Source organism: Trachurus trachurus (assembly GCF_905171665.1).
Source record: "Trachurus trachurus genome assembly, chromosome: 13".
In the NCBI taxonomy this organism is placed as follows: Eukaryota; Metazoa; Chordata; class Actinopteri; order Carangiformes; family Carangidae; genus Trachurus; species Trachurus trachurus.
The window spans coordinates 33,236,158-33,255,133 of record NC_139892.1 but is presented as its reverse complement, the minus strand read 5'-3'; the positions used below and the strand labels follow the sequence as shown (position 1 = coordinate 33,255,133).

The 18,976-nt window shown below is 40.9% G+C and overlaps 2 protein-coding genes across 2 annotated transcripts; one reads left to right on the top strand and one right to left on the bottom strand.

Moving 5' to 3' along the window:
• The first annotated feature begins 630 nt into the window (after positions 1-630).
• Positions 631-7,273, top strand: ap2s1 (adaptor related protein complex 2 subunit sigma 1). Its single transcript, XM_083984896.1, has 5 exons — positions 631-772; positions 2,034-2,183; positions 2,693-2,806; positions 4,871-4,930; positions 5,721-7,273. The coding sequence occupies exons 1-5, from the start codon at positions 770-772 to the stop codon at positions 5,820-5,822; spliced, it is 429 nt and encodes a 142-aa protein (XP_083841022.1). The 5' UTR covers positions 631-769; the 3' UTR covers positions 5,823-7,273.
• A 783-nt stretch (positions 7,274-8,056) lies between these two features.
• On the bottom strand, positions 8,057-18,062 carry rab4b (RAB4B, member RAS oncogene family). The gene is made up of 8 exons (XM_083984929.1): positions 17,904-18,062; positions 13,943-14,023; positions 12,485-12,599; positions 12,189-12,251; positions 11,173-11,327; positions 10,952-11,047; positions 10,637-10,813; positions 8,057-10,548 (listed from the first exon to the last, which is right to left on the bottom strand). Exons 1-7 carry the CDS (start codon positions 17,917-17,919, stop codon positions 10,698-10,700), a joined length of 642 nt encoding a protein of 213 aa, XP_083841055.1. The 5' UTR covers positions 17,920-18,062; the 3' UTR covers positions 8,057-10,548; positions 10,637-10,697.
• Positions 18,063-18,976: the final 914 nt, after the last annotated feature.

The window sequence follows — 18,976 nt, the reverse complement described above, 5'->3', positions numbered from 1 at the left end:
TTGGCTGTCCAACCAGTCCCGTAAACAAACTCTCAGTCCTGACTGTGCAGAAAACAACCACAAATAATCTAACCTCAAGAGGCTGGAAATGTATATTGCTACTTTTGCATTCTGTGTACGAAAATAGTTTTGAGGTGTGTCACAAATGTGGTAACATGTAACCACACACACAATGAAACACAATTTTTAGCAACTGGATGAAATACATTTTTAGAACTTTCTCTTAACTGGAAACACTGCTTCCTGTTTCATATAAGAAGTTTTATATGGAGTTTATGAGATTCTATATGACCTGGCAATTTTGTTTTTATTAAAATATGACTTTTTTTTCACTACAAACTCATGTGATCAGTCTTTTTAGGTAATGTTATGTGGAGCAATATTTCATAAACATTTGTACTCAAAATCTATCTCTAAAGATATATCCAGAAATGTTTCAAAAACACATGGATGTGTGCACATCTGTGAGAAAACAGCAGCAACGTCCCTTTTCCTTCTCATGTGATCCAAAGCAAAAGACAGAGCAGAGGGACGCTGGTTATTGTAGTACCAAGTTACATTCAATGTGTTCTAACTTTGACAACAAAGACTACAGCTCCCGTCATGCACAGCGACCGAGTGTCATTTTGCTCTTCCTGTTAGCTCTGGGGAGATAGCGGACAAGCGGTCGAAAAAAAAAAAATACCGATGTGTCTATGTAAAACTGCAGCATAATTCACCAGGAACTTGCTACTGTGGAGTTTTTAAGGTCCATATTTAGGAGACGAAAATGGTAAGTATGTCACAGATAAATACTGCTCTGTTTTCTTCTCGTAGCCGTAGCTTGTTAGCGCTAAGTAACCGCTTCATTCAGTCAGTAGGAAGCGGTAGCTGGAGCTAGTTAGTTAGCTAATTTACCACAGGCCACAGATTTGTAGACAATGTTTTATCACACAGATTAACCACCACTTTGCTTAAGTAGATCACCTGTCAATCATGTTTGTCCCATTTAGTAGCTTGCTTAGTCATACTCTCAAAGAAATGGGTGTGGTTAAGCTAACGCTAGCTTTCACCTTAGCTAAAGCTAATGCTAACCAGAATTTATCTACAATGGATTTTAACGTTGAGGTTGTGATAAACAGATGGTAGTGGACAACTAAGTGACGTTAGATAAACCTCTCTGAATGTTTGATTCTCTGTAAATTAAATCCAGAGATGGAGGTGGTAGCTATTCTAATACTATTACAGCTTCAATTTGTTGTACTGCGTTCAAAATCTACCTATGTTAAATTGTGAAATTATGATAAGGATCAAATGTTAAACTAACTGCAACTGCAAACAACTGCAAAAAGCTGGCCCTGAAGTACATGCTATTGACATAATCATTTGGTTGTAAATGATGCATAAAGCAAGTTAACACAATGTAATTACAATCAGTAATCATAATGATCATCATCTTTAACAGTGATAAATGTGCATCAGACTTGTACAGAGCTCAATTTGAAACATTAAGAGCACTTGTCCAAACTATAAGTATGAATCAAAAATTGACATCATCATTAGAAGCTGGTAGTGATACCATGAAGAGTTTCACTAATGACTTAATGACCATATATTGGAATAGCTGCCAATTAGTAGACCCTGCTGCAATTGTATGTACTGTTGGGTAGTGTAATTTATGAAACACACAAAATATTTTAAAAGTTCTTTGTGAGTTTTATATGGTGAATAATACTATCACTCTCAAATATAGTGTAGCAGTATAAATTATAAAGTGGCATTTAAAAAAATGAAAGCATGAATGTGAATTAAAGAACAGTCCTTGAATAAATGTACTTGAATTATATTATATTATGTCCATGTAATGATTTTGGCCGGGAACCTTGGTCTGCATGATGTTGTGTTCCCCTTCTCCCTCCCTCAGGTTTCCTGTCTGCCTCTCTGTTCCTGATTATCGAATAAAAGCTAAATCTGCCAAAAACTTGTTTGAAAAATACTTAATCGTGTTGTTATTTCACTATTGTCTTTCTATTTCTTCTGTTTCTGTCGCATAGATCCGCTTTATCCTCATTCAGAATCGAGCAGGAAAGACACGACTGGCCAAATGGTACATGCAGTTTGATGACGATGAGAAACAGAAGTTGATTGAGGAAGTGCATGCTGTGGTAACCGTCAGGGATGCCAAACACACCAACTTTGTGGAGGTATGGGATCAGTCTTATGTATGCATGTAATGTCTTTGGTTTTTTTTCTCTTTATGCTTCAGTAACATGCGTCGATTTGTTTTGTTGTTTAGTTCAACCAGAACTTTCAACTTTCTTATCAAGGACCACAGTTTAATGACTGAAACCACACTGTCTTTAAACATCTGTCGTGGTTACATTACAGTAAAATGTGACTTGTGTGTGTCCCACATTATAAGTCTTTTCCACTGGCTGCTTATAAGCAATTATAACAATTTCCAACACAACTTACAAAAAGAACATTTACAACCATTGGCTGGCTTTCTAAATAAAGTCACAGTTAACAGTAAACAAAAATCATCATCTGCCTGTCAGTTGTACAATGCATATTGTTTGTAGTAGTATCATACATATACTGAGTGTGTTTTGTCTTAAAGCTGGGTAGCTTAAGCCCAACTAAATCTGCTGTTGTTGTCAAAATATGAGAGCAACAAAGTTGTTGAGAGACTTCATCTGCCTTGTTCTCACAGTTCAGGAACTTCAAGATCATTTACCGGCGTTACGCTGGTCTGTACTTCTGTATTTGTGTGGACGTGACCGACAACAACTTGGCATACCTCGAGGGAATCCACAACTTTGTAGAGGTAAGTGTCGTGACACACACAACACATGATGTATAGATTTAGTAAGTGAACTATGATGATTTAGTTGTCATGGTCTGACTGGCTGCAGGAATGTGGTGTTGATTTCTCCCAGAGTTTCTCTCTGCCACTGACTTGCAGCTCCTTATCATCGCTCTTGTTGGGAAATGAATAGTGCTTTATTCAGTGTTCAAGTTTACCTTAAATTAATAGAGCAGTAATGTTTCCCCACAGCGACTGTATGATTTACAGTGCTATTTAAACCACAGCGATAAGTATCAGATTGTGTTTTGTCTGCAATTGAATATGGATTATCAGATTGTTTCAAGGCCAACAAATCAGTCACAGCTGAAACGTTCAGCGTGACAGTCCATTTCAGTGCAAATTCCCAAAACATCAAATTTACATTTTTATGTTCAGGGTGTTCCATTATCGACTTTGATATGTATTAGATAATGCGAGGTCAAGTGATGCTGAAAAAATCAGTTCTCTGCAATAAAACATCAAATCGATCACTAATTACAACCGGAGTCTGATTTCACAGTCTGACTGTACAGACGTCGTGTGAACATTGAAATGGCCAAGAACATGACAGATCCTTCTGATATAAAGTGGAAGGATGTTAGAGAATATGATACCCTTTAAAGGAGAGTGAATAGAGCTTTGTGAAGTAAATCAGTCACACTGGTTTTATTTATGACAAGCAAATAAATGAAAATTAGTTGATATTTGATGACGATGTTGATAACGATGATGATAACGATCACGGTCCTGGCTTTGTGGGTGAACAGAGTTGTGATTCAGCTCACAAAGAAAAGCAAAGAGCTTTGACAGTGTGGTTATGATGAAAAATGAGTGCATCATTCAGGAACTACAGGTTACATCGGCCTGCATTGATCATTGCTCTTTTTTTTCATTTGTTCTTCTCACAGCTGCAGTAGAGTATTATTTCCTGGCCCCATGCATAAGTAATATCATGATCATCACTTCGACTTTTAGTTCTGCAGTAGAGTTTTTGAAAATATATTAACTCCACAACAGAAAGGCAACAGGTTTCTCCTGTAGATCTGATAATCTAATGAGGACTTTCTGCATGACATTAGCATCCCAGCCATGTGCCACACGAAGACAAATATGGTGACACAGAAATGTCTGAAATATTTAATTCTAGAGATACAGAATCTATTGGAAAGACTGACTTTGTCAGACAGTAATTAAAGAAATGATTCTGTCTTTGGCGAACCAGAGATAATGATTGATATGTCTTTAAAATGGAACAATTTTATTAGATAATTAATTCCTTATATAGTTTAATCAATGACTTAATCAGCACAACTATCTGTGTTTATTCTTTGAATCCTGGTGATTATGTGGAGGTATTAGGCAGCTCAAGTGCTTCTCATTCGATCGCTTAGGATGTTAATTGCTGTTTAACAGCCTTTTCCTTTCCACTCACATTCACTGTTAAAGTAGCACCAACTTTAACTGTGATCTTGAAGTACGGCCTACTGTTTGCGTAGGGCTCAGATAAACAGTTAACCATTTTCTACCCAGAGCCCTCAGGAGTGAAGGTCATTCGATGTAATGTTTGACTACGAAGGAATGCAGGTGTTCTGAAATACACAGCAGCCCGAGTTTGTCCTCTCTACGCTCGTTGCTGCGCACGGCCGTGCTCAGTAAAGCTGAACGGCACATAAGCTCCCGGCAGGACTTTCACAGAGCTTGTTTGAACATTCACTGATGCAAATTCCTGACAAAGGGTCAGTAATTGTGCCACCCTGAGTGACACTGTGTAACAGCTTAAAATGATCTGACCACATAAATTTTAATTTGGCGTATTTTAGATGGATGTGCTTGTGGTTGAAATCGGCTTATTACGCGGTTGTTAAGTGGCTTCTGCTGCCATTACACTGTCAGTATATTTCTACACTAATGCATCGCATTAAAACATACAATTATCTTATATCTGTGTTTTCTCAAGGAGCAGTATTTGCTGGTCTCTTGGCTGCCATGTGATTGGATAAAAGGCTTCACATCTTTTTATACTGCTCCTCTCTTTTCTCTAAGGTGCTGAATGAGTATTTCCACAACGTGTGTGAATTGGACCTTGTCTTCAACTTCTACAAGGTAAGAACAACGAGAGATTATCTCCGCCTTGTGAGATCTTCAAATTACATTACAAACACCTGGATCAAACAAGGCGCAGAGGAGTACAAAAGGCAGATGAGGATATGTTTCTTTCATTACGCTGCCATGGAAACCGATGTAATATTTACAACCTGCGCAGTCATTCGGCGAGATCCATCTAAATGATCCTTATACATCTTTCATAAAAAAGAAGTGCTAAGCAACAAACACCCTGAAATCCGTCCTCCCCCAACTGCCGCCACTGCTCTTGCTAATTAGCTAAGGTGTCTGAACATCCGCCCACACACTTAACTTCAGCACGAATCAGTGAGAACCGCAACTCATCAGATAGGAGAAAGCAGCCTTTTTGGACAATGTGGGGGACTTAATCTTCCTCTCCTCTCCGTCCGTTTATGTTTTTTAAAAAGCACCTATCTCAGATGTGATTCATCCAGTTACAGTTATCTCATGTGTGCTATTTTAGTTTGTCATCCAGGGGTTATTTTTTGCATTTTGTAGACATAGCAGCAGGGTTGAGTAACAATGACCACAGCCTAGATGATGACATGCCATTGTGTAAGACAATTTTCCAGAAGCCCCTAAAACCTTTCATGTCTAGGAAAGAGGATAATGTCATTTTGGTTTCAGTTTCATCAATGCCACATGCGGTTTGTGGTATTTGTCCTCTATTCTAGTCCTTAATTCCCATAATCCTCTCATATCTTTTTGATCAGTATTCAGGCCCCCGTCCGCCCTCTAACGCACTTCCTCTTCTCTCTGCACTTTGAAGGTGTACACGGTGGTGGACGAGATGTTCCTCGCGGGGGAGATCAGGGAGACCAGTCAGACCAAGGTCCTGAAGCAGCTCCTCATGCTCCAGTCGCTCGAGTAGAAACCAGACAACCACCACCACATCCCGTCCTACCTGCCCCGATAATCTGACACCAAGCCGCTCCCTGACCCTGTCATTCTGGAAACGGACCCTCCCCTTTACCTTTTTCCTTTTTCTCTACAGAGCCAACACTTACAGAACTTCAGGAGGGGGGCGATTAGAAATAGAATATTGTTTACATACGGATATAAAATATAGAAGCTCAATTCATCTCTTCGTCATAGCAGTCTATGTGTTGCAGTATTCTGTACCTGTTGTACTGCTGATGAAGTCACCCAGAATAGACGCTGTACATTTCAACATGTTGACATTTCATTACCACCTTTAGTTACAGTCAGATTTATATAGTGTTTCTTTTTTCCCCCCAAAGCCAGAGGTTGGCAGAGATGTGTTATTTCATGTAGGTCGTCATTGCATTTATCTTTATGGAGCGTGGAAACACTGATGGAGAACCACCAGTGTGGTACTGCTCTCCCCTGCCCTCTTACTCTCCTATTCATTAAACCTCAACATTCATTTAATGGCACTACTGTAACTAACAAGCACCATATATAATGTTAAGATCCAGTGTGTTTTGAGAACATAAAAATGGCTTTGCAGCTATTTCTATGAACTCGTGTAGGGAAAGGCCTTGGCAAGTCGTGTGGTATTAGATTAACCATGGCTACGCTACATTTTATATCTGGATCTAGAAAAGCCCTTAAGAGCAATTGACCCAGCAAGGCAAGTTGATAATTGAATGGAGTGTACTTAGGACGAGAGCTGTATTGAAAGTGTGTTACGGTAACCTGTGTTGTGGCAGACATCTTCACAGCTGATGATGATAAAGAGTGTAGGTTATGTCAGCTCAGATGGCTTCTGGAGTCGTTTTATATGGTGCTTATTGGTCACACTAAAAACACAAATGCACTCAGACAGAGGAAAGGCTGGACACAAAAAAAAAAGTATATTTGACATAAAGCAGTACTGTGAAGTTTGCTTTGTGCACATAGTGTGTGACTTGTGTATGTTAATTATTGTGAAATGAACACAAACCATTCCAGAGGAAAAAGTGGTTCTTGCTCATTATATGGTCTAAGCAGCATTTACATGTTGAAGATTCAGAAATTTCCTCCAGCAACGCAGAAAATAAATTTGTTTTTAATTCCTCTCACAAGCCTCATGAACTCAGACAGAATACCTTTGCTGGAGAAAATGTTTATAAAATTACATGTTGCATTCTAACCATATCTATTCATGAAGGTGGTTTCAAATGTTACTGTTGTTGATTGTTTGTATTTTTCTTTTTTTTTTTAAATGATTATTAGGCAATAGTGAAATATGTACTGCTTCCCTTCGCCACTTGTATGAGTTTGTTGTTGGAAGACGTGTGTATGTTACTGTCTGCAGTTTAACTACCCACATCAATATGTCCCATTATATGTAAATAAACAGATGAAGTGATACATTAACATCAGCCATTTCTGATTAATCCACAGATTCTCTGAAAATTAGATCGGACAGAGTTAACCCCACATATTGTTATTACATTGTAAATATACATGGGGTCTTATTTATAGTGATACCTTTCTAACTCTCTACATGTTAGTCTGACAAATAGCTTTTAACAAGATTAAAGGAAAACATTTAAACCTCACCATTTACATTCACAAGGTGGAGATTTCTGTCCAATATTTTAGCACCATCTAGTGGTAAAACATCAGCACTTCCACAATAAATTACGCTATTTGGTTATGAGGTCATCCTGACAGCCTGTTTGGAATCAATAAATCAGTCAATATATCCACTCCAGCTACATAAAACCACTCTAGATGTTACTCCATCGACCCAGGGACATAAATCCAGACAATTGGACAAGGAGGGCATTTACTCTTCATCATAGGAGCCCTCTGATATCCTAATCTCACCCTGACTGCCTTCGAGAGAAACCATTTGACTGCAGAATGGACGACCAGGCAAAAGAACTGCATGTACTTATATTCAGTCAATTCAAGGGTCTGTTAACACAGCATGTCCCGATGTGTAATCAGTTGTTGCTCGCATTTGTGCAGATGGGGAGGGCGAGCAAGTACCTGCCGTTTACCAATGTTCAGGATTGGATGCAGAAATCTACAGAGACGGGAGACGGATATAAACATGGACGTCCAGAAGACAAGTGAAAGTTATTAACTGAAAAAACAAGCAGTTTACTGGGAATTGCATAATCATTACAATCAATGAGCGACACTCACCCTCAATAGACAATAGACAAATCTTATTTACAGCATAGGTTACTTGAGATGTACAGTAGTATTAAGATTGATTATATAACAGATACTAAACAACAACTGAGCTGGACCGCATTCATCATGATTGAATTCAAACTGGAACAAGAGAAAAAAAAAAACAATCCATTACCATATATATGGCTGTTCTGGTGAGTGCTTATTATGAACTGTACAATAAATACATACAAATGAATGCAAGTTCAAACAGGCTTGACCTGATTACCCAGTACAGCTGATGGCAGAGCTAGTGACTGTGAGTGATCAGAGTTGATGCTGATAACCTCCCACTGTCCAGGAAGTCAACATCCTCATCTCACCTCCACGTCAGCAGTGAACAAACAAAAAACCCTCAGACAACACTCTCACCTCGTGACAGCAGAAACCGAGGGGGGAGGAAGGGGGGGGCTCAAATTAAGAAATCTCAGTTGTTATTTAGTAAGAAATTAAAACATCTACAATTAAAATCTTTATTACAGTATACAGTTCAAGTAAAATAAAATGTACAATTCTATAGTTACAGCATATAAACAAAACCAAAATGAAAATTCAAAAGTAAAAGTGCACTTTGCAGAAGGAGACAATCTATCACACAATGCCAATATTTTCTGAAAACATTTTTTTTTTTTTTGTTGACCATCTGTCTCGTGATATCCTATACTATCTCATGTTTGCACAACTCACCATGTCTCTCCCTCGAGTGTGCTGGCTCACTGGAGCTTAAGCACATATGGTTTGTCTGGGAGACCATATGCTAGCGTTTGAGGAGAAGACATGAGAAATGAGTTTGCAGGCAGTTTGTTTTGATCTCCTCTTGGCTGGGTCGGTGCGACCTGCTCTCTCAGTGGTTCCGACTGACGCAGTGCCTTTGACTCAACAAGTAGGCCGGGAGAGTTTGGGTTGGTAACTTGCAACCTCATTCTCCTCCGACAGCACCACAAGCCATACCGTCAAGTGTTACATGAAGAGAGGAAACCATGTTTCAGTGGAAATCCCCCCCCCCCACACCCACCCCAATTTCTCTCCGGGGCAACACAGGGTCTGCTCTAAGGACACAACATCTGCGCCGCCCCGACGAGCTCAGAGACATTTCGCAGCAGAGCAGAGTGGAGCCATGTCTGTCCTCCACAAAACACAACTGAAAACTATTTGGAGGGTTAAAAACAGAATCCCGACTTTTATCAAGACACAGACTTGCATGATTAAACAGTGTCGAGTCTCTACGAGGGAACTGGGTGGGCGGCGGCATGAAAACTTTCCCAAACATGGCACTGAGGCAAAACCAACTGTGGTTTCCTGTGACGTCCCTTATGCAGTATGTGCATGTAGAGCAGCATGAATCAAAGGGAGGTCATGGAGAAAAGAAACCCAGCAGGAGGAGTCAAAAACATTATCTTTGCAAAGATTGTTGATTCTCTCTTAATATTTCACCGGGATAGGAGCAGAGACATGGGGATTTGGACATCGGTGTGAATCAGATAATACAAATCTACAGACTTTGGAGCTTTTGGAATAAAATAAAAGAGCAACATTTTTTCTTTTTTGTGCTTTCAACTTGACCCGCAGGCTTCTCTGTGTGGATGTAGAGTGGAGTGACTGGATCATTCCCTTAGACAGTTTGGAGACATAATGGCTGGGAATCATATACTGTAGATCCACAATATCAAGTATATTACTAAGGCCAATACTCTACATCATGACAGTGCATTTTAAGGCAAACCAAAAAATTTAAAAGACCCGCTGTAACACAGGAGTGGGGTTGTCTGACAAAAAAAATCAGAAATACAGTTAAATCGTCTGAGGAGCTGCTTCAATCTGCAGATAAGAGGAGAAACTTTCATGATTAAACTACTGCAGACACCTTTGTGAAGATTTGAATAGCATCTGGTTTAAATTCCTATACAATAGTTGTAACTAAAACTCTGTGCAAGTTGACTTCATATTACTTATAAGAGGTCACATTTTGTTTATCACTATCAACGATAGGCTGAATTCTTGCGGTTAACTCAAACGGTGGATGATAAAAAGCTAGAGGGCACCTCTAAAAACGCTGGCCAAACTAATCATGAATCCCATCCAGATGGTCTGAACGAGGGATATGCGCGAAACAGGTTGTCAATAATAATTTACAAATGATGACGTGCAAATGCGGAAAGCATGTAGGTTCTACTAAAACCAGAATGAAAAAAAGCACAGAGATAAAACAACAGTAGGGCAGCCCATACACACAACCCGTCGCTTGTCTGGGAACAAACTGATGTTTCTTCGTTATGATCGCAGTGCGTTCACACTGAGAGGGGGTTTGGTTCCTGTCCAGACGCAGGTGCAAAGCTGAAGTCGAGACTTTTACCGGAGGTCGGGGGTCATGGGGTTGCGGTGATCTCCGTGACCACTCGTCCAGGTGATCCGAGGTGTGTGAGACTGCAGAGAGAAGGGTCCCACACACCGAAAAACACCTGGAGCTGAGATGTGAGAAGAAGAACAGGATGAGAGGCTGATCGCTGACAGGACATCGTCAGTAGAAAAAGAAATCAAGGAAACTCCACTGACCTGTAGGGGGCGTCCTGTCTGTGTGGGCCTGTGGACTGAGGTGAGGGTGGGGTCCTGATCCCTAGCAATTACACTGCTGCTTATTCTGTGTGGTGGGGCCTCGCGGCTGTCGCAGCTGTCTCAACGAAGCGTCTCCATACTGGATACCTGAACCCATCCTCTCTGGGTCTAACTCACCTTTGAAATGAACAGCGATGAAGCGTCAGAAACGGGACACATACAGACTCAGACTGAAAGCAGGTTCACGGAGATCATAAGAACTAGTGTAGCTCTCACACAAACGCTCAACCTACTTTGCAAATAAACAAAGCGTACCTGAATCTATCTTGTTGAGGATGGTGCGAGCGCACTTCAGAAAACCCTCCTCCACGTTCTCTCCTGTCAGAGCGCTGGTCTCTAGAAACATCAGCTCTTTATAGACAAACATAAGAAACAACGAAAGAGAGAAGACAGGATCAAGAAGCATATCGTCAATGGGGGGAGAAAAAAAAAGCAGACAAAATCATTCAGATTGAACAAGATTTAACTTCAGTTACCATTTTCCTGAGCGAAGCGTGAGGCCTCTAGGAAGGTTACCTCTCTGTCTGCGTCCAGGTCTTTCTTATTGCCGCACAGGATGATAACAATGTTGGGGCTCGCAAGCGTTCGTGCATCTGTCAGCCAGTTGGTCAGAGCATTATACGTCTCTCTGCTGTGAGACAGGACAGGGTAGAGAAACATATTCAGACATGATGGACACTCTACTGTTACTGGTAAAGGAGACAGTTTATGATCAACCAGTTTCAATGTATTTATGTAAATCCTACTGACTGTATGAATGGACACGAAAGCCTAAAGTAAAACAACATATTTTCACTGTAACAACACTGTATTTTCCTTTAGACTGCAGTTCATCATGTTTTGTAGAATCTGTTATTTGGACTTCACTTCACAATTTCTCTAGTCGCTGCCAGTGCCTTTTTTTTTAAGGGCCTGACAAAATAAGAGTCACACAACTTTCACGGAGGCTTCTCTGTGTTGACGCCACTAGTCGCCATGGAGAAAGGACCCTGGTGTCCATGGTAACATGAGGCCAGTGAGGTGAACCGGAGGGTGTGGGTTAGCAGAGAGAGATGTTTAACAGCTGCTTACACAAACAGCCAAAGAATGACACAACTCCTGGTGCACACTGGTGGGACTGAGCTGCTCAGCTGCACTCTCCTCTCTGCTACTCTCCTGTCCATCTTCCTGCTAACCTTTTTCACCCGTCAGAAGTGAGACATGTCTCCGTTTCCTCTTCCTTGTGCTCCCTCCCTCTGCTTCTTTCTCTCACCACTCTCTCTGATCCTGCAGCTACAATGTTGCATGTTGTTAGTTTAGTTAAATATTGGTACTTTAAATATTATTTTGCCATTTAAAAAAAAGAAGAAGCCATGCCTAGAAGATACTAAACCTGTACTGGCACTGAAATGTGCATGTGTCTACAACGATATGGACAAAGCAATTATTTGTAAGTGGTAATTCTATTACACAAAAGGAAGAATTTGCAGAAGGCCTTGAGGGATTGTTTTACCTGGTAATATCATAGACGAGGAGCGCTCCGGCTGCTCCTCTGTAGTAGCTGCGTGTAACTGAACTGTGGAGAAAAAAAATGAATGAAATAATTAGCAGGAGTTTTGGCTTGGAAAGGTGAATGACAAACTATTATCATCAGTCAGACAGGCACCTAATTCAGCATCTCCACATGCAACTGTGAGTAACTGGATGTTCCCTGAAGACAGTGTGCAGGCTGACTAATTCATGTCATCCTTGTTTTATTTATCAAGACTTTGCCAAACTCTTAGCATGAAATGTTGTAAGACCCGTTACCGGAATCGCTCCTGTCCAGCTGTGTCCCAGATCTGCAGTTTGACCGTCTTTCCTCCAACGTTGACCACTCTGGAACCAAACTCCACGCCGATGGTGTGGTTAGAGTCCTGTTTGACTGTCACGGAGAAGCGAGAGTAAAATAAAAAAAGAGAAATGTGAGCTAACAATACAGCAGAACTACCAACTTCTGCACGTCTCTTGTTGCAATTGTGGTTTCTTTCCCCTTGCAAAATGCTGTGGTGTTTCAAGAGATGCCTTTCTGTTTAACCCAACAGGTGTGCGCTCTGCCCATAAAGGAGACGGTCGAACTCTGCTCCCAGAATCTTTACTTTGAATCTATAATATGTTGGGTTGTTGAGTTGGTTTAAAGACTTAAGATGTTATCTTCAAAGATCGTATCCACATTAGGGAGTAGAGGGAGCCTCGATGAGATTAACACTGTCAACAACCTGCCTTCCATCGCTCTCCGCTGACAGCACAGGGACCAAACACGCCTTTAATCAAATTAATACAAGCATGTGTATATGAGTGTGAGTAGGTGTGTGCGAGTTTGTTTTTAATATTGCTCCCAAAGCAAAAGTGTGGGCTTTCTGACAGTGCAAAGCAAACATCACATTGATCATTCCTATTACAGAGACTACATGCACATAAAAGAGCTAGTTTTATGTTAAACTGATATGCCACTGTCAGAGCTCCCCTTACTTATAAGCTATTAATATTTACAGTAGTTCTTTAAGTGACCTGCCTTAGTGCACACAGAACTGATGAAGCTGTTTTATGAATTTGTAGCACATTTACATCTTTGAATGTGTTCTTTTAAAATGCAGTGCCTTGAGCTCTCAGGGCCACCTTAGTATCCCCATACAACAGCCTTGTAACAAGGTCTAATGTGAAGCTTGTGTTGACACTCTTAAAAAGGTGTAAGCCACTGTTTATTGGGAGTATTTAAAAGGATTTCACTAAATTGTAAATTTACTATAACTAGTCTGTCATGTAAGGATATCTAAAGCTGAGATGAAGCATTGATTCTTCAGAGTTGTTACATTTAGTAGACATCTGGAATATGCAGCATTAGTATCTTATTTTTATACCCTGTTAGTTCAGGAAGCCAGACAACTGTGGTGTCTTGTGTTATACAGTATGTAGCTGGCTTGATAATTATCTATGGAGAATGTCAGGAATCCAGACGGACACTTAACTTATTCTCTCTCTTTAGTTTGATTCCACATGAGAAGTAAATGAATAACTTCCTCAGAGGAACCTGTGGAGGGATTCAGTGTAACCTCACAGGAGAGTGAGAGGGTTTATTTGATGTGTGTGAGACTTATAATTAGTGCTGTAAAGTTTCCTGAGCTAGTCCTTTTCCGTGTGTGCATGTGACATTGTAATTACAAACTCACCAGGGGAATTCACGTATTCGTGGTGCGACTAATGAGCTTTAACCAGGAGAAAACTTACACTTGTTCTCAATGAACTGGTGCAGGAGGCAGGATTTCCCCGTCCCCGCGCTGCCAATCACCAGGAACTTAAACAGGAAGTCTGAAAGCAGAGCAAGAGGAGGCAGAGATCAATGCAACACCCACGTCAGGAGAGAATCTGAGCCTGCTGCTCTTTGCACTCCCATCCTCAGAGACAATCCTGAGATTTCCTCTTAATCCTATTGAGCTACTACTCGCACACTGTTCGGCAACCTTGAATTAGCCTCCTAATCGCAACGCCTTGCATGTAATTAGTACAACATGCTACTTGTAGTCGTAATTTAATATGCTTGTTTGTGGATGGAAAATGACTGCGTCTGAAGGCCTTGAAGAAGCGATGGCGCTCGATAACACGTGTCATCGGAGCAAAGCCAGAGCTTTGGAATTATTAAACGTGGTTTAAGGGGTAACGGGACTGGTGTGGGGATTGGATGGCCACAGCCAGCTGGTTGTACAGATGTTGTTGTTGTGGAGAGTGGGGCCGTGCTCTGGAGAGTCCAACACAACCTATGCGTATGAACAAAAAAAAAAGACTTTTGGCCCCTGAAATGCAAAGGCCAGAAAAAGACATCCTTTGTGTGCTGTGACCAACGATAGCAAAAGGAGGGCATTTGAATACGTAGCCTGACACTGCAGCCCAGATTAGATCCATGAGGTAGAAAACAAGTGATGATGACTGAGGGTACGGAAAGTGTGTCGCATGTGTTTCTGAGTAGTGGGTGAGTCTGTGGCTCTGACTAATGCATAGAGAGGTTAGCAGAAGAATGACAGGAAATCCTTGAGTTATGGCGCGTTCCCAAAACTGCAAGAGCAAAAATGATGTTTGCAGTCTTACACCTTTCCTCCTGAGAGCCCGCTTCAGTTGGAATTTGAAAGCAGTCGTGCAATTTTGGGTTTAAGCTTAAGCGGCCGGCTCTGCGAGGCAAGAAGTGCTGGCCTGGCAAATCATTAGTGACTGCTGTGGAGATTACCACCTGGGTGAATATTCAGCTCCACACAAGGTCAACAGGCACGGCAGTTTAGAAAAAACAAGAGGCAGGTGAGATTGATCTCTAGTTTCTGTTTGACATTTACCATAATTATGCCAGCGCTTCATCAGACACACACACACACAGCTTTGTTTGTTGAGGGCGGGCGTTTTCTCAAGTGTCACCGGCTGGAGGTCAGCTTCATGGTAACAGAGCAGCTATGGCAAAGCCAAGGTGCCTACAAGCACTTGCAGTTTCTTTCTGCGGCGGCCGTCAGCGTTACATCTCCACCACACGCTGTCAGTGGCCGTGACAGCAGCACTGACAGACTCAAAGGCGAACACACAGCTCTGTTTTAAAAGCTTGCCTCAGCTTTTCAGTGTCTTCCCAGACATCGCATATTCCCATGCGAGATCTGCATACAACAATCAGGCTGTCAATATGTCAGAGCAATGAGGAGCGAGGGATACAGCGCTGCCCTCTCGACGGCAGCCTTTCAGCCTATTGTATTCTTTCACATCAATATTAAATAACCCCTGTGGGAACGGACCAGCGCTGTTATTTGCATTCACTTGCGCTGTGACAACACTTAACGCACTCAGGCCCAGATCTACCCAAGGGCCATGTCTGGTGTGTCCTCTGATCTGCTGACAAACTACAAAGGGTGATTACACTTGAAGTTACAAGGGATGTTTCCTTACTGAATATGCATCTGTCTGCTCAAAGGATACAGCGCAAAGCAGAGGGAAAATATGGAAACTTAAGATATGAGATTCAGTTTCACTTGTTGTCATTGTAAACTGATATGACATATCGCATGGACCCATGGCTAAAAAATCGATGCACAGCAATACGGCTGTAAAAGGAAAAAAAGGAAAGAAATTGAATTGTCAGCTATTTTGATAACCGAGTAATCAATTAAGCTCTGTATTTAGCAAACACTAACATTATCTGTGTTTTCTGTTTGACAGCATGGGAGTCGGGACATTTGGGGATTTTGGACAATCTGTCAAACAATCAGGGGAACTGAAGACATAAACTTTTGATGGAGTCTTTTCACAAGCTTTGACATTTATATACTAAACAATACAACAATAACAAAAAAACTCATGACATGTGACTTCTTTCATGAGCGGACGTGATTTTTGATTTTTTCAAAGCTGTATCAGTGTAAGGGTTTAATCCTGAATGCCTCATGGTTTAAATACACAACTACAAGACAGGATAATCTAATGAAGGAGTGTCATACTGAATAAGGACCAAGTTACTGAAAAATTAAATTAAAAAGTCAATATTTTGTCTGCAAATTGTGAAAAACGGCTAATGACAGTCCACGGTGATGATGATGATGATGATGATGATGAGGATGATAGGTGTAATTAGTTTACCATCATTTTGCACAAAGAAAAAGTTGTAAATCCTGTCATTTGAGAATAAGTGAATATTTCTTGCTGCACTGGCATTCATATACTTTTAACCCACTTCTTGCTCTGCAGAGACACAAGAGCACAGGAGACTGACATGGAAATCAATAAAAGGCTATTACAGCTACCATTAGCACAGGCACTTTAACATGAATACTGCCCACTGAGATGAAGTCTCAAACAGGGAATGATGGAGAAAGGGAACAAGTGGTAAAAATATGAAGAGAGTGTGCGGTGGAGCAAACAGGCATGATGATGGTGTGCCATTAAAAAAAAACAAAAAAACATTTATGTCCATTTTGTCTGGTCAATTATTATTATCAATAATTTTGATTGATTTGGTTGTTCATTTAAGTGTCATGCACATTTTTGTGCCCAGCCCATAAGACAGTAAGCATGTATACATTCAAGAACAGCTAGTGTGTCATCTCAAAAGAAAAGAAGGAAACACAGAACAAAAAACAGACAAGTTATACAAAACAATAAACAGTAGTTTATGGTTTTATGTGGGATATAGCCTAATACTTTCTGTCTCAGTGTCCAGGCTTTATCAATGAATCTAGCCAGGACTTAGACCTCCTCCATAAAAAACCAACACATCATGCTCATTGCTCAGACATCCAAAATAAGTCTGAATTCTTCATCTGGGTTTTCTCAAACAAGGACCGTCTCAGTTCATCATACAAAGGACAATGAAACTAAAAATGCAACTCATCTTCAACAGTATTAAGGTCACAAAAGACACATAAACGCTGCTCTTCTGGTATACCCTTATACCTCATCCCCTTAATACTATCAGGCAGAGACAACTTTAATGTGGAGAAAATGAATTTCTGTCAGTAGTTCTGGCTGTCAGCCATCATGTCAGTAACCACAGCACTGGCTCGTGAAGTGGAGGTAAAGAGAGAAGTGAAGTTACTCTGATAACAGGATGTGAACCAAAGTGGTAGAGACCACTGCATACGTAGCAGCTGCTGCTCTGTAGGTAAGTCAGGGATGATCAACCTCAGCTCTCCGACTTCCTCAAACGGGCCCTGCTGTAGCTACAGCTACCTATCAACTATAAATACACAACACCTGGGAAGAAAAGCAAACACTCTCTCAGCTTGCAAGGTCACCGACTCTACTTCGATTTAAACCAACTCGGGCTGCCATACAGTCTGACAACACACCCCTCATGTGTCACCGTGTCACTGTAGCTTTGTGTCTGAAGTTTGACCAACTTTTATCTGGGAATGTATCACCATCTGTTTGCTCATGTTAGCGGCCGTTTAAGGAAGCGACATGCTCCACCGACCTACGACAGGGATGTCAGTTTATACACAGAGGCCACTTTAACCACATCTTCTTCTTTGAATGAAATGCAAACAGAAATCGTTTGTTATTATTACTAACAAAGCCGCGGACATGATGAGGTGGCAGGTTAGCCAGCAGCTAGCCTAAGCTAACCATGTAGCCACAGCTAACTAGCACCGTTGCTAAGAGCCAGTCTCTCATCGCAGCGGCTCGGAAGCATGAAATTACAATCTGCCGCCCCGGAACAACATACCGTATGTCTCGGACATGTTGACCCTCGCTGTGTGAAGGACTCAATCGGGCCTTTTTTTGACTGTTGTCTCGGCACTGTGACAGCCGCTGTGCTCGCTGGGTTCACACCTCCTCTGGGTGTTTATCTACGATGCTAGAGGTTTCCTTGATCCCTTCCTAGATCCGAACACAACCAAATATAGCGACTGCGTGCTACGTCATACGTCGTCAACCGTGGCGTTCAGGTGTTGTTGGTCATGTCGGAACTTCACACGTCAAACACCAAAAATTGGACTAAAATAGCCTACATTGCGGTTTATTTGTAAAATCAGACATTTGATGAGTTTTGGCATGCACAGTTATTATATTTGGTGTATGTCGAATACATCAACACTTTTATTATTATTGTTGCATAGAGAATTCGATCAGATTGGCAAAGTTATCATTTAATTCACACTTGGTTTTCTAACTCGTGTGGTGTTTCAGTTCATTTCCAAGTAAAATAAAACATGTAAACGTTAATTATTGTAGTTAAAATTTTATTTTGTCGGTTTTTTTTTATCATATTCGTGACAAGTCATGGATGTTCATGAAAGCTAAATTTTAACTTTAAGACCGCGAAGGCAGCACAGTATCTTTTCCCATATCTCACTCAAAAACAAAGCAGCTTGTAGGCTATTGAGAAAAAGGCAGTGGTCGTCCAGGCCGATCAGAATCAAAATGTTTCAGTTATAGTCTAAAAAAAATTAAGCATTAAGGATATACTGTTTTGTATTTGTAATTGTGTAGGCTATTATGTAATTGCAAAACCAAGCCAGAAGGTGGCAGGCAAAGATAAAGGGATTTAAGGAGTGAACTTTTAAGAGACTGCATAAGTGTAGTCAAACCTGGTAAGCCTCAAATTATGTGACAAATTGCAATCTCATAATTTTAGGACATTTGAAAAAAATGTGTAAAGTTGCACTAGGCCTACTGCATTTTAAATGTGGTGTGGAAAGTTAGACTATACAGTGCTTATACAAACTCAAGGTTCTCTGAAAGAAAGATAAAACAACCAGTAGGCCTACATAAATATGTAGTATCAAAATCTGTGGT

Excerpts from the sequence above, each read along its gene's own strand:
- rab4b (XM_083984929.1), bottom strand. Across the intron at positions 12,252-12,484 it reads GCTGGACAGGAGCGATTCCG|TTCAGTTACACGCAGCTACT; the intron begins GTAACGGGTCTT and ends TTTTCTCCACAG. Across the intron at positions 11,048-11,172 it reads ACGCTTCGCTCAGGAAAATG|AGCTGATGTTTCTAGAGACC; the intron begins GTAACTGAAGTT and ends TTGTCTATAAAG.
- ap2s1 (XM_083984896.1), top strand. Across the intron at positions 2,807-4,870 it reads GAATCCACAACTTTGTAGAG|GTGCTGAATGAGTATTTCCA; the intron begins GTAAGTGTCGTG and ends CTTTTCTCTAAG. Across the intron at positions 4,931-5,720 it reads TTGTCTTCAACTTCTACAAG|GTGTACACGGTGGTGGACGA; the intron begins GTAAGAACAACG and ends TGCACTTTGAAG.